This window comes from Aptenodytes forsteri, unplaced genomic scaffold, assembly GCF_000699145.1.
Source record: "Aptenodytes forsteri isolate BGI_AS27 unplaced genomic scaffold, ASM69914v1 Scaffold213, whole genome shotgun sequence".
NCBI classification, from domain to species: domain Eukaryota; kingdom Metazoa; phylum Chordata; class Aves; order Sphenisciformes; family Spheniscidae; genus Aptenodytes; species Aptenodytes forsteri.
In genome coordinates this window covers 1,479,443-1,494,841 of record NW_008795522.1, presented here as the reverse complement: position 1 = coordinate 1,494,841, position 15,399 = coordinate 1,479,443, and the positions used below count along the sequence as shown (strand labels likewise).

Genomic DNA, 15,399 nt, shown 5'->3' with positions numbered 1-15,399 from the left:
CTGAACACAGTACTCCAGGTGGGGTCTCCCCAGAGCAGAGTAGAGGGGCAGAATCACCTCCCTCTGGCCACTGGCCATGCTTCTTTGGATGCAGCCCAGGAGACAGTTGGGGCTGCAAGCGCACATTGCTGGCTCATGTCCAGCTTTTCATCCACCAGTACCCCCAAGTCCTTCTCGGCAGGGCTGCTCTCAATCCCTTCATCCCCCAGCCTGTATTGATACTGGCAGTTGCCCTGACCCGGGTGCAGGACCTTGCACTTGATATTCCCAGTAAGTGCAAATCACCCTGACTTTTGCTTCGAGACCTTGAATGGTTCGGGCAGACCATGGACGGAGGCCAGTGCTGTGCCTCGCTCAGGACTGCTTGGCATCCGTCTCTCTGCAGGCAGGTTATTTTCCACCGGTGTTTCCCCAGCACCCATGTTTTGGCAGGCAGGTGGGTTGCAGTCACAGGTAACCCAATCTGCCTCTCCCTCTGCCGACACAAGCGGGGATGGCAGCCCCAACACAAGTCGCCCAGCACAAGCTCTCTGCCCTCAAACCTCCCCCAGACCTTTCTCGTGCTCATCTGGAGCTCCAGCTGTGCTCTACACCCAGCTGGGTTTTAACCTGCACAGCTGCAGGAGGAGTTGGGATTCATTGAGAGCAGTCAGGGACATGAAGCACCCTGAAAGTGAATCTAGGAAACGGGGTGACAAGCACATAACCCTACAGCATGGTGGTTTTCACCAGTGCTGTAGCTGACATCCCCCAGGACTTAAGAGGGGATGCTGCAATAGTCCCTGTGCAACTTGTTACCCCAAACCCAAGCTCCATACAGCTCTGAAGCCCCCAGCCGCAGCATGTGACAGCCAGAGCAGGGGGCACAGCAGCGAGGGAGCATGAGGTTTACCCCAAAGCAGGGAAAAATGGAGGAGTCATTACTAGAGCCAGAGGGACTGAACTGAGGCAAATGGAGAAACCAAATACCTCATCCCAAAAAAACCAAGAAGGTGGTGGACTTGAAGGTTATTTATTTTCTACATTAAACTTACGAGTGTTTTTGCTCCAAGTTGCATTTTTGCATTTGTGAGTCTTTGTGCACTTACAGGGAATTTGGGGGTGAATCACCAACAAAGGGGCCAAGCTCAGGGCCTCTCCAAACAGCCTCTCACTACTTCCAGACCATCACTCGTTTTACTCCATGGGAAAATACTGCCTTTGCCCTAAGCTGAACTTGCCTTGGGTTCTCAGTTCCTCCCCTGAACATGACGTGACCGCACCGTTGCAAACAGAAATGCAGCCCCTGCTCACATGAGCTGAAAAATCTTCCCTGCGCAGAGGAGGCTGCGTCCGGAGCCATGGCACCAACCCACCGAGAGCCCGGATGTCCCCGTGGTGGCCCCTGCGAGGAAGCCCTGGGAACTCACCTCCTGCTGTGGCTCAAGGAAAATCCCACCGTCATTTTGATTTCCCCGCTGCAAAATGGGGTTGAGTGTTCGTGTCGTGCTTTAAACCAGTGACTACTGGGAAGCCTGCCTGCGGGGAGCAGAGCCAGCATCCTGCAGGTGGCCGGGAAGGCCATGGGGTGCAGGTTTGCTCCAGCAGTGCCGGCTGCAGCGAGCTCGTTGCTACGTGGCTGCGGTCAGATGGGAGAGGCTTTTCATGAGCTCCGGGGAGGAGGCGTGGGAGCAGGGGAGGGGGAGCCGCAGGCAGCTCTCCAAAGCCTTTCATGGCTCCTACGTGAGCTGGCTGGCACCATGGTGTGCTGGGAACAGCTGGTCAAACATCACAGACTGCTTCACCCCAAAACCCCCCAACTTCTGGGCTGAACCATGGCATACCACCCCTGCAGGAGACAGCAGCTTGCAGGATCGATGCCATCGAGACACTGATGGGAACTCCAAGCACCACCGTAAAGCACTGAGTGAGGCAGGCTCAGCCCAGCACACCAGGAGTTAATTTTGAGGTACAGGAGCAGGGGTGGGCACAGATGCTGGTCTGGTCTCAGCCTCCAGCAGGAAGACAGGACAGGAGGGAGAAAGAGGGTTGTCAGTGGGGAGTTTCCTCATCCTGTCCCAGGGCATGAAAATCACAGGGGAGCATCTTCATTCAGGACGAGGGGTCACAGCAGTGATGGGGCACTCCTCGCCTGTGCCCACCTCCCGCAGCCCTGCCTTCAGAGCAGCAGCTCCGTGAGCACTGGCTTTGCCAGCACTGGACGTCTGTGTTTACCGTGTCGCCTCCCTGCCCTCTCCCCCCTTTCCAAGGCACCAGGCAGATCACTCTAACAACACAGGGCAAACAGGCGCCTAGCAGCCCTGTTATTGCTTTGCTCCCATGCAGCCCAGACTGTTTGGTGGAAACAAAAGGGAGCTGTTTTCCTCCTCTCATTGGGTATTTGGGTCTGGTCTGCCCCAAGTCCCTCTAGCAACATGGACATGCGAGGTGCCGCAGGGTGAGGGGCACTGATGGTGGCGGGGGTCTGGAGCAGCCCTCCCTACCACATCTGCAAGGCAGCCACGGCAGATCCACTTCGGCTATGCACTGTCAGAGATAGCTTGTGGTAGCCCTGAGGAGCTCATCAAAGCTCGCCAGAAGGCAGGCTGAAGCCTCACGGGGGTTTCTGACATTTATACTGATTTAAGAAAAAGAGTGTTTTCATCAACGGAGAAAAATTGGGTGAAATTGAGTCTGAGCGTGCCCGCTCTTCAGTTACTTCAGGCTGTTTGTAGTTACAGGGGGCTCTCGCCCACTTGCAGGGCTCTGGAAAAGCTGTGCTACGCTGGGTCTGAACTCACTGTTGGGGTCTGATGAGGGACACGCTTCTGCCAAGAGCAGGGGATGAGGTGGATGGCTTTGGCATCTCCAAGAGCCCTGGGTGAGGATGCTCTGTAACACGATGGCTCAGCAGAGCAGCGCACAGACCCGCCGAGCTGGAGGTGCAGAGCAGCAGGAGCGGGGCCATGCAGAGAGGAGCGGGGCTGCCGGCGGTCATGGACCTTGGCCTCAGTGCTGAGGTGCCGGGGCGGAGCACGCCACAGGGAGCAGGGCAGCTCGTCCCTCCCCCGCTGCTGCTCTCCCAGCCTGCCTGCAAACTCAGCTCAGCATCACTGGTGCTGTCACCTCCTAGGAAAAATGCTCCTCATCCCACACACAGACAGTCCCATGTCCCCTTAGATGACCACCCATCCAACCATCCATCTCACTATGTGGCACTATGCTTGCAGGCACAGCTATCTTATTGCTGCCCAGACTTTCAAGCTTCCTCCATCTCAGCCATGCCCCTGTGCTTGGATTAGAGCAAATTGCACGGGGCAATTCTCCCCAGCAATTACAAGGCCAGTGAACAATGCCATATAGACTGGGACTGGACACAGCTCACCCCGCTGGGCTCCTTCGTGAGGATGATGCTGAAGCATGAGTGGGAGGACCCTAGGGATTTCTGCAGAGGCAAGAAGGGAGTCGGAGAAACTCAACTGACATGGGAGGTCCCAGCTGGCACAGACGCTGCCCACTCACACACCCTGGTGTCTCGGTGCTGGTACCCCTGCTGTCCCCTCCGGCTAGGGAGAGACAGTCCAGCAATGCGATCAGACACGGCATCTCCCTCGTGTCCCCCTGTGTCCCTCCTGAACCATCTCCAGCATCCGGACAGCCGTGGTGGGTGGGAGGTGAAGCAGTTGCCGGGTGGCTTCATAACTGCCCTTGGCTGCAACAAAGCTGTCTTGCTCCAAAGGAACAGCTTAAAAAAGCCCCCAAATGGGGAAGACATTTGGTGGGGTGCCGTGCAGGCTCAGAAACACTTCTGACTTTCGCCCCCTTTCTATCAGATGATTTTGAACTTGTTACTGAGGGGGCTGTCCCCGTGGGCCCCAGAGTAGGGAGATGCAGGTCTTAGGTGGGATGTGATTTTTACGCAGGCTTGTCCAAAACTCAGAGGATTGAATGAAATATCTGGAAGAGGGGATTTAGGAAGAAACCTCCCCTGAGTCACAGTGGAAGGCTCTGACTGATAAAGTACCTCCAAAGAGACATCTGCAAAAGCCAGACACACTCATCTCCCGAGAAACAGTCTCAACCCGTCTGTGAATCTGGGCTGGAGAAGATAAATGTGCAGTTCCCAAATAGCCCCCGGGGCTGTTGTCTGGCCCCCCAGTTTGGGGACAGCCAGGGACCCATGCTGGCTGGGAGCTCCTGGATGGAGAGAGGGAAGGAAGAGGAGCATCTCAGAGAGGCTGCTTGGGCAGGGATTCTCTGGGTGACAGAGCCTGCCCGAGGTCACTCCCGTGCCACCGAAGTGTCACCTTGCCCCAGTGAACTCTGCTGTTGTCTTCAGGCAGCTCCATGACACACCCGGCCGTTGTGCAACGGCCATGAAATGAAACTAAAAATAGCTCCCTCTCCTTACAGGAGAACACCTGGCTGCCTTGCGCCGGGGCCGGGAGGGTGCCAGGTGCCAGCACCCTGCCAGGAGCCACGTCCCTCCTGGCAGGCGAGGAGCGCACTGAGGGCTCCCTCCTCCGAGCTGATGTGGGCACTGAGGAAAGACCTCATCCTCTTTCTTTGTGCTCCTGCCCCAAGCCCTGCCTTGCCTCTGTTCGTCCCTCACTCAGCTCTATCACCAGGCAGCGTGGTTTTCCTCCGAGCCTCGCCAAGGTGCAATGGCATCACTCCCTGAGCCTCATGTGGGGACTGATGCCACCATCTCTCCTAACTGGCCTTTGCAGAGGGAGGTGGGATCAGCGCTGGGGGTTCACTGGAGAGCAAATTCGTGTTATCCATCCTTCAGTTAAGCAGACATAATTAAAATGCTGACAGTGCTTGGCTGGCCAAGTTGCCTGTGCCCTGGCATCCCCACATCTGAGCACGGCGCTGTGCCCCTATGCAAACCGTGTCTAGCTTTCCGCTTTCCTCTATCATAGCTCAGCTCTTTTGGGGATTTGTAATCCACTAAGGAGAACGCTTGGCTCATTTTAGGTATGGGATGGTGGGCCAAGGCCAGAGCAGTCAGGAACCCTGGGGTTGGTCCCCTGATCTTTCACAGATTCCCTTGTGTCCTTGCAGCCAGAGCACCTGAAGCAATTGGCAGCCCACAGCAGTCCTGCATGATTCTCGGGGCTGTCACTGAGCTCAGGCCATTCTTCCTCCACAGTAAGTGGGCTCCACTAGCATCGGGCCGGTGATCACTTCGAGGCATCGGTCCCTCTGCACCTAGGACAGACCTCAGGCATTGCCACTGTCTGCTCCTGCAGAACCCAGCAAGAGCTGAAATCTTCCTTTCCCCTTTGGAAATATCCAAATGATGCTCAAAAATCACAGCATTATCGAGAGTCAAAGAGCAGCACCTGGCTGCGGGAGAAGCAGTGTGAGAAAGGGGAGCAGCCAGGCACAGCTGCCAGCTCCTGCCTGCAGGGCCCTGGGCAAAGCACTGCTGGCAGGAGGCTGGGACTTCAAGCAAAAACACCAGGCTGCTGGTGTGCCTCCGATTTCTGTGACCTTTGCTGAACAGCACTGACACACACAATGGAGGAACAGCTCCAGTGCAGGAGGGATGAAGGGCTTGCACTTGGCTGAGGCAAATGATTTGGGAGCAGAGACTCCTCCTGCCTCACCCTGGAGGGATGTGGGGCAACAGCAGCCTCTGCCAGCCCAGCTGCGGTGACCAAGCACCAAGGGGCAGCTGAGTACAAAGTGGTTTTGAGCAGACCCAGAGCATCACACTGCTGAAACCCATGTCAGCAAATGTCCTGCTAGCTGTGGTCATGCACTCACCTGGAAGGGGCAGCCTCCAAGCTCTGGGACTCAGTTTCCCTGCTCTGGCTCCAGTGGCATTGGCTCTCCCAGCTCCCAGTGACGCAGCAAGAGGCCCACATCCCCCTCGGTGCTCCTGGCTCGGGGAAGAGCGGGCACGGTGCCAGACAGAGATGGCAGTAGGGTCCCAGCTAGGGGGAAGCTGGTGTTTGATGGCTGCAATGGGGTGAGGCATCCCTGCCACTGCCCCATGCAGGAGAGGGACAGACTCCTTGAGCCCCCCAGGTCTGGGGTAGCCCTGCTGCTTCAAGCCTGGCGTGCATCCTCATGGGCTGGCTACGTGCCACAGGGCATGTCCCCAGAGGGGACCCTGGTCCCTCCTGTCCCACAGTCATGGGGAAGAGGTGACAGTGCAGGGAGAGATAACAGGTAGGGGAACAGGAGACTAGGACAGAGGAGAGGTGGTGGGTATGGGGGGAGGCGATGGAAATGGGGAAAGATGATGGGTGTCGGGGAGAGATGACGAGTATGGGGAGAAGTCATAGGTACAGGGGATCAGGGACCTCAGTTCTGGTCAAACCCCTGTCCCAGGGGGAAAGTCACTAGGAAAAGCAGCAACAAACTGGGTGAACTAGGCCAGATCTGACACCCTGATGTGACAAGGAGCATTGCCTGAGGCCAGCCAGTCCTTCCTTTCGCGAGGGCAGCCCCGTCACTCCTCCAGCCCCAGGGAGGTGGTCTGGCTGTTTGAGGGAGTCCTGAGTCCAGGCTGAGTGTGCAGGGGACGTGCCACGCAGTGCCCAGTGCCAGATCTCGGGCATCCTTAGTGCCGCCTGCTCAGGGGCAGGGGGTGCGAGATCTCGAGTGGGAAGAGCTGAGCTCAGCAGCCCATCCCCAGTGCCAAGCCGTGGGCGTCCTTCGTCTGGCTTGTTCTGGGGGGATGCTGGGGAGATGTTGCGGGGATGTTGAGGGATGCCGAGCTGCCCAGCCTGGGCGCTGGCACATCTCTGCAGAGCTTGGCAGCCTCTCAGGGAGCGGGTGGGTGACCAGCAGAGGGCCTGGCTCTGCCGCTCCCCAGCGCGGCTTTTATTCTGCCCAGAGCTCTCCAGAAAGCCCAGAGCAGCGGCCGGAGCTGGACAGACCAGCTGCTCCTCCGGACCGCTCCCTCGCTGCCCGCAGCCCCGGGGTCCCTGCGCTCGGGGCTGCTCTGTTTCCCGCCACACGCTTTCTCCAAAGGGTGCGGAGGGGACCATGCCTTCTCCGCCGTCACTTGTCCTCCTGCTGCTGATGCTGCTGGCGCTGGGGGCTGCGGCGATGCAAGGTAGGGCTGGGCAGCCTGGGGAAGGCAGCACCCACCATGCACAGGGTGCAGATGGAGGTAGGACTCTGCCAACGATTTCCTGGGACAGTCCAGAGGTCCAGGTGATGAAGGAGAGGCTGCGCCGGGGGACGGAGGAGGACTCCAAGTCGGTACAGCAGTACGTGCCGGGGGTGCGGGTGGAGTTCCCACGGCCCCTCAACTCGGCCAGCCTGCACCCAACCAAGGCCCTGCTGCCATCCAGCACGGACCCATCTGAGCAGCAACAAGGGCTCCCCACGGACGGGGAGGGAGCAGCGCCCCGAGCCAACCTCACCACCGTGTCTGACAAACGGTTGCAAATCCAGAACCCCTTGTACCCAGTGACGGAGAACTCCTACAGCGCCTATGCCGTGATGTTCCTGTCCCTCATCGTCTTCGCAGTGGGCATCATCGGAAACCTCTCCATGATGTGCATCGTGTGGCACAACTACTACATGAAGAGTGCCTGGAACTCCATCCTGGCCAGCCTGGCTTTCTGGGACTTCCTCATCCTCTTCTTCTGCCTGCCTGTGGTCATCTTCAATGAGATCACCAAGAAGAGGCTGCTGGGGGACATGTCCTGTCGCATCGTACCCTTCATGGAGGTAAGGGGCTGCACAGGGCCCTAGAGGGCTCAAGGACTCATCTCCTCTCTGCTCTCCTGTTTTGGAGGCAGTCCATGCTGCCCGTGGCCTGGCGCAAGGGCTGTGTGCCCCAGAGACCCCCATCATGGGGCACAGCAAGGAGCCGAGGGAAGGTCCAATATTGACCTTCCCTTTGCCTCTGCCCTGAGCCATTCCTCAGGCTCTGCAGCCAGCCACAACTCTGCCAGGGCTGGGAAAAGCCCATGAAACCCTCCTTTGTCCAGCCAGCATGGGGACTTCTGTCCGTGGGGTCCCTCCATCTGTCTGTCCCTGTCCCAGCCCAACACCCCCCAGCCTGTGGGCTCAGCCCCACAATGAAGGCCCAGCACTGGCCATGGTGGGCTGCTGAGGACGGCCCCAGGGCATGGGGCTGCAGGTGGGGCAGCGCTGAGCAGCACTGGGGTGGGAGAGCCCAGGGATTATGTTTGAGAACCCGAGATCTTTGCTTGTCCTCAAGCCTCACACGTAATGGATTGGCCACGTTCAGGGTAAGCTGGGGACTCACTGAGAAGGCTGCAGGGACTGTGGTGACAGGGGAAGGCAGAATGAGTAAAAACGCCTGAGATAGATGGCATGGTTTGGCATGGTTCTGCTCTTGCATTGAAAACAAACCCACGCTGTGGGGCATCTCCCATCCTCCAGGGATGGCTGGGATCAGGCTGCTCCCCTCCATGCCCATGTACGACAGACAGACCCAGCCCCCCTGTGCGTGTTGTCTGGGGCTCCAAAGCCCTGTTTATCGAAGAAGGGTGCAAACACAAGGTTGGAAGGGATCAGAGACAGTGTCAGGTCCCTGAAGACCCTCTCAGGCTTGGTCAGGCCAGATGGGGTTCAAAACCTGCCCGTCCCACCAAGCGCCTACTCCCATGGTCAGTGCCCCTGACACAACATATGAAAACCAGCCGCAAGCTGAGGGCATGTCTTGTGCTTGAGCACCTGGGGACTGCTGCCCTCACTCTCCCCAAACCTGATCAGGTTGTGTGGGACCACTGACACCCCTCAGCACCCATGCCCAGGCCAGCCCTGCCCCTCCCAGGGCTGTCATCATGCTGAGTTGGGACCTGGCCATCTGCCATTGCCAGACCTGTCTGTGCCCATCACTGGGACTTAAGCCTGCTCAGAGAAATAACAGCTGGAGGGGACAGCGAGCAGGCCTCGGCACTCAGATGGGGAAAGCTTGTGGCTGTAGGGAGCTCAGTCATTACAGGCAAAGAAATGGCCCCAAGGCATTGACATGTCCCATCACAATCCCCTCCCCAACATCCCCCTCCCTGTCCAGCTTCTGCTGGGACCTGCAGGGTTCTCGGGTGCAGGACTTGGCTGCATCCTGCTCCCTGGGTGGCTGGTCTATCCTCTCCTGCTTCACCCGACAGCAGCTGCAGGTTGGGTTGACTCCAGCATGGGCTGGGGGGTAGACATGGGCCTGGATGGGCTGGCACAGGCCCCACTGCCAGGGCTGTGAGGTGAGCAGGTCTGAAGCCGCCGTTGCCACCAGTGGTCCCACTCTGTCCTGCTGCTCTGTCCCCCACTAGCACCGTGACAGTCAGCTCCCAGGTGTCAGTGCCTTTGCGCAGGGTCTGCAGAGGCACGGGGGTCCCTGGATGTTCACAGACAGCTTGGCTGTGCACATCCAGTGATGCCACTGGGTCCTTTGGGCGCAGGCCTGGGGTGATGGACCTGCACCCTGGGTACCCTGCCAGGCACAGCCCTAAACCTGCAAGTTACAGCCCAGCACGATGAAGTGGTGTTCGCTAGAGGAGATGGGCATCCCCCGCCTCTCTGCACTCTCCCGTGCTCAGCAGCCCCATGAGGGGACCCCAGTGATGCCACTGGGTCCTTTGGGTGCAGGCCTGGGGTGATGGACCTGCACCCTGGGTACCCTGCCAGGCACAGCCCTAAACCTGCAAGTTACAGCCCAGCACGATGAAGTGGTGTTCGCTAGAGGAGATGGGCATCCCCCGCCTCTCTGCACTCTCCCGTGCTCAGCAAGCAGGAGCTGCTCATTTCTGGAGGTCTCCCACCCCAGCCTCTTACTAAATGAACTGTTTGCCCCATCCCTATCCTCCACCGCAGGCCCCTGATGTCGCAGCCAGGCAGAAGGAGGACTTGAAGAGGGGCAGGAATACAGACCTGCGTTTGCCCAGGCAGGCAGGCTCAGTGCCCCGGCTGAGGATGGGGAGGAAAGGGTGATGTCCCCAAACCAGACCCCTTCCTGAGGAGGGTCTGCCATGGCCTGTCTCTGAGCTTCCCATGGGCTCCCTGGCCATGTCCCTGTGGGGGATCCCTGGGAGTGGCACCTCCAGGTGCAGTGATTCAGCAGCAGCAGGGTGCCCCTGGGACAGCTCGGGACCCAAAGGAGGCAGGAAGGACGATGGGATGTTGGGGCTGCTGAAGGATGGGCATGGCACAGCCCTGGGGAGGCATGGTCCTGGTGTGGTCCACCCAGGAGGCTACTCCCGCTCCGCCACCCCAGCTGCCAGTCCTGCCCTGCTCTCTTGCCTCTGGGCCCCAGAGCAAGGGCAGAAAGGGGCTTTAGGGCTTCTCTGTTCACCTGGGACCCAGCAGCAGGGACCCTTCAGCCTGGTGGGAGGGCACGGCCAGGCCAGAGCTAAATCCCCAGCAAAGAGTCAGCCATGAGAGGGGAATCAGTCTGCAGCCCAGCAGTTAATGTCCAGCCTTTCTGTATGGGACTGTGCAAGCATTTCAGGCTGCTGGATGAACTCTCTAAGGAGCAAATCTTCTGTCCTCCGTTTTGTGGCTACTCAGATGCTCTGGGAGGGGGCACAAAGCCAGGTTTTTGGAGCAGAGCTGACTACATGGGCTCCTGGTGACAGGCGGTGTGCAGGGATGTGCCTGGGGTGACCAGTGGCACCAAGCTGCATCCCTGCCATGGCACTGGGGAAGGATGCTTTGCCATGTCTGAATTACATGCTAGGGGACACCAAGGGGACCAGGAGAGACAGAAGAGCCTGTGGATAGGTGTAGGGGGAGAGGCGAGGCAGCAGGACAGCAGCGCTGGGAGGGCTGCAGGTGCCAGCCGGGGAGCTGGGCAAGTGCACTGGGTGCTGGTTGTGGGGCAGAGCAACGGTGCTGGATGGTCAGGGTGGCTCTGGGCATTGGGCAGAAGAGCTGGGATATGAGCAGCATTGTCGGGCGGTGGGGCTGGGTGCAGGATGGTGATGCTGGGCTAGGGCCCTGATGTTGTTTCTGGGGGGATGCTGCTGTGCATAACTGAACAGGGATGCTGGGTGCTTGGCATCAGCGCTGTCACGAGCTCCTGTGCTCTGCAACACTGAAGGGGCCAACCCAGGACCACTGGAAAAGGCTGGGGGGGGCGGGAGGGGCAGTGCCAGACCTGTTTAGGGCTGCTGCCCAGGCATCATGCAGAGCCCTGGGAGGTTTCCTGAGTGCTGGGAAGGTCCTTCAGTACAGGATGACATTTGATGGCTTCGTGAGGCCAGGAACAGCTACGGGGCTGGGGAGCACCAGCACGTGACTCTGCCATTTTCCTGGCCGAGGGCTGCGGGACTTGGCTCCGAGCAAAGCTGCAGCTCTGGGGCTGAGACCGTGAATGCTGACTGTGACCCTCAGTGCCTTGCCAGCCCTCCCAGAGCCACCGTGATTCCTCTGCCTCCTTTGACCTCTTCCCTTTGGCAAACGGGATGTTTTTCCTGCCGTTCTCAATGCAGCGGAAATTGCCCCAAGCTGATTTGTGACAACGGTGCCTTCAGCTCGTTTGTCCTGTCCAGGAAGCAGGCGGCAGCGCTGCAGAGCAGGGCAGGGACAAGCCAGCCTGGGGCAGCTGGGGGGCCTTGGGGACCCTGGGAGGGTGCTGGTGGGTGTGATGGTCCCTGCTTTTTGTCTCCAAGAGCCATCCAGAATAGAGGAAGAGCCTGAGGGACAATCCTGCTATTCCCACCCTGGCTGGCTGGACAGACAGACACCCAGCAAAGCCTCTCCCTTCTGCGGAAAAGGGAGCTGGGCAGGGACAAATGGGTCAAGGGACATTTTTATCCACTGCCAGGATTTTATCCAGGAGTCACAGAAAAGTGTCTCCAACCCTGGGATGCAGCCACAGGCTGTGACCCCTCTAAAACCTTGGAGGAAGGGTCTTGGGCTGTGGTTTTGGGTAGTTGGGGGTTTGCCACCAGCCTGGTAAAGCCAAGCGCCCTATGATGTCCCTGCAGCAAGGCCCACTCGTTCTGCCTCCCTTCTCGCCAGGTGTCATCGCTGGGAGTCACCACCTTCAGCCTCTGCGCCCTGGGCATCGACAGGTTCCACGCGGCCACCAGCCCCCAGGCCAGTGCCCGGCCCATTGAGCAGTGCCAGTCCATCATCGCCAAGCTGGCTGTCATCTGGGTGGGCTCCATGACGCTGTCGGTGCCGGAGATCCTGCTCTGGCAGCTGGCGCAGGACACATCGCCCGTGTCCGGCGTGGTGACAGAGTATTGCACCATGAAGCCCTCGTCCAACCTGCCCGAGTCCGTCTACTCGCTGGTGCTCACCTACCAAAACGCTCGGATGTGGTGGTACTTTGGCTGCTACTTCTGCTTGCCCATCCTCTTCACCGTGAGCTGCCAGCTGGTGACCCGGAGGATCAGCAGCACCGAGAAGAAGACTGAGTGCCGAGGGACCAAGCACAGCCAGTGCGAGAGTCACTTGAACTGCACCATCATCGGACTGACCATCATCTATGGGCTCTGCACCACCCCTGAGAACGTTTGCAACATCGTGGTAGCCTACATGTCCCCCGACATGTCCAAGCAGACCTTGGACCTGCTCAACCTCATCAACCAGTTCTTCCTATTCTTCAAGTGCTCGGTGACGCCCATCCTGCTCCTGTGCCTCTGCAGACCCCTGGGCCAGGCCTTCATGGACTGCTGCTGCTGCTGCTGCGAGGGCTGCAGCCCTGACACCTCCAGCGAGGGCAGCGCCGACAGCAAGCTCAAAACGGAGATGTCCTCCTCCATCTTCTTCGACAAGCCCCGGGAATCCCCTCCACCTCTCCTGGCCCTCGGCACGCCTTGCTAAGTGCCACCAGGGAGCTGTAGAGATCAATCCACCACCTCCTCCCAAGACCAAACGTTTTGCCATTAGTGCCCGTGTCTGGACGTGGAACAAGCAGAAGAGACAGCTCAGGGGGCTGCACCGTGGGGTTCAAACCCCACGTTGGGCAAGTGGGGCTTGAAACCCCAGCCCCCGTGGCTACATTGGCGGCCTTCTTGCCTCTGCCCAAAGACCAGCAAGGACATCAGCGCCCTCCCGTCCTGGCTGCCTGGCCAGGCTCAGAGGGGTTGCTGCTCTGGTGATGGAGTTGTGCCAGAAAGGTCCCATCTGAAACTATGGAGGGTTTCCATGGTGGCTTGCAGAGGACACAGCAAACAAACTGCCCTCGTCCTGTCCCATCCCCTCCTGCCAGCCCCCTCCACAGTAGGAGAAGGTCCCAGTGACTATATCCCACCAGATCCAAGCAGTGCCCTGTAAGAGCTCAATAAACCAGTAACCTAGAGCACATCGCACATGCAGCCGTCCGGCACCGCCGAGCAGAGCCCCGGGGAGCCAGCGCTTGGGGCTTGGATGGCTCTTCCCTAAAACCTGGGGGCTCTGGGGTGGGCAGGAGTAGCTGGGGGGGGGCACGAGGGCAGGAAAGCAGCTGTGCCAGGTAAGGCAGCACCTAAGGGCGATGGGGAAAGGCCCCTCTGCCCCGCTCCCTCTGGGGTGATGCTGAGCGAGCTGGTGCCAGACCAGCCCCTGGGAGGGTCCCCTCCAAAGCAGCGGGCTTGGGGTGGTTTGTAGGACTCAAACTGGTCCCAGTAAAGCCCAGCCAGCCCAGCACTGGACTGAGGTGCTCTGTGGTCTGCAAGTTAGCCGGTTCCTCACCTGCACAATGCAGGACCAAGGTGCTGCCGTGCAGTGCTGGGGGTGGGGGGGGGCATGCAGGACCACCACCCCCAGCACCCCTTGGGGAGCCAAGGGGGTGAGCGCGTCTCATCCAAATAGACCTGTGCAGGGCTCCTGGCCTTCATCCACCTGCCCATCGCAGGGACACAATTGTCCCAGAATGATAGTTTGAGAGCATCAAGGTTTCCAAGCCCCACATCCACCACCTGCCCAAGGCTCCTGCACCCGGGGGGCTTCGGGGAGCAGCCCGGGCGGTGGGATTGGGCTGAGGACAGGCTGGCCACGCCGGCCCCGTCCACTGGAGCTGTTAAAGCTCCTTGTCCTGCCTCTGGCGCCCGCCCCAGCCCGCGAAATGCCGGGGCGAGGGAGACGGTTGCTACGGCCGGGTGAATGTGAGGGGCTCACTGCGGGCTTTGTGCGGCATCGACACCCACCGGGCTTTGCTTTCGCAGCCCCGTTTCCAGGGAAACAAAAGCCCCAGTCTTCTTCCAAGAGCACAAAACCGGGTTTTTCCTTTCCTCTCCTCCCCCCCCCCCCCCCCCCCCCCACCCCCCCCGCCAGTGCTGGGCCCCACAGTTTGGGAGCAGCTGGGGAGAAGAGGGGTCTCATCCTGGTGTGGGGATCGAAGGGGGGGGAGCAGAGCCCAGGCTGCCCACCGTGCCCTCACCCCCTCGCATCCCCGTGGACGAGCGGGGTCCCTGTGGGGGTTCGGAGGTGGTGGGAAGAAGGGAGTGGGGGCAGCTCTCATGCGCTTGGTCCATGCCGCTCCGTCCTGAGCCCGGGCCAAGGGCGAACAAAGCCGGGCTTGTTACTGCAGCCCCACAGAGCTGGATGCGTGGGGAGGAGGAGAGCCGGGCGGGGGGCAGGGAAGGTGCAGGCAGCACCACTGCAGGCAGCACCGTCATCATGGGCTGCAGGCAACGCATGGCCCCATAGCAGGCAGAGCACCCCATGGGCTGGGCTGAACCCCAGCCCTGGTCCCAGCCCCAGTGCCCAGGCAGGCTGCCGTAAGGCATGAAGCACAACCCTGGGGGGTCAATGCAGGGGGCCAGCCCCCAGAGGACAGGAGGCAGCAGTGCCCCCGCCAGCAATGGCCACAGCCCCCAGGAGGGGGCTGGTGCGGGCAAGGGGGCAGGGAGAGGGAGCAGGAGCCCTGCAGCAACCCTCCTCCGAACCCAGCATCGAAGCAGGGCCCTGCGGCAGTCCTGGGACACAACGTGGGGGCAGAGGAAGGTCCAGCAGCAGTGATGGCAACAGCCAGAGGTCTCCAAGCTCATTTTCACACCCAGGCCAAGAAAATGAGGCATCCAGAGCCATCAGAGTTAGCTCTAGCACCTCTTGGGTGAGCATGACCACGCCGGTGTCCAGTGCTGCCTAAGGAACAGGGACCCCCGCCCTATGATCCAAGGTGCGGGCACAGCACCGAGGAGGGAGGGGTGGCAGCAACGGCGAGGAAGCAACATGACTGCAACCACACCCCCAACGCAAAATTGTTAATTTATTATTATTAGGAGGCAGAAAAATTGTACAGTTACAAGAATCATTTCCCAACAGAGGTCAAATCTGAGCCAAAATATCTCTTAAAAAAAACAAAAGGGGGTGGGGGGTGACAACACTTTACAATTCATTAAATTAAAAAAAAAAAAAGGAAACCTCTTTGTGTAATTCTGCAAAAACGAGAACAGAAGAGAAACCCCCAGCCTCACCACCCCAGAGCCAAGCAGGGGAAGGGGCAGCGAGAGGGGCCCTGCAGCCCCCCACCCCTGGGCCACCACCACCCTC

The 15,399-nt window shown here is 59.6% G+C and overlaps 1 protein-coding gene across 1 annotated transcript; it reads left to right on the top strand.

Annotated features, from left to right (window-relative positions):
- Positions 1-6,969: 6,969 nt before the first annotated feature.
- GPR37L1 (G protein-coupled receptor 37 like 1) lies at positions 6,970-12,747 on the top strand. The gene is made up of 2 exons (XM_009281915.2): positions 6,970-7,677; positions 11,938-12,747. Exons 1-2 carry the CDS (start codon positions 6,985-6,987, stop codon positions 12,745-12,747), a joined length of 1,503 nt encoding a protein of 500 aa, XP_009280190.2. The 5' UTR covers positions 6,970-6,984.
- Positions 12,748-15,399: the final 2,652 nt, after the last annotated feature.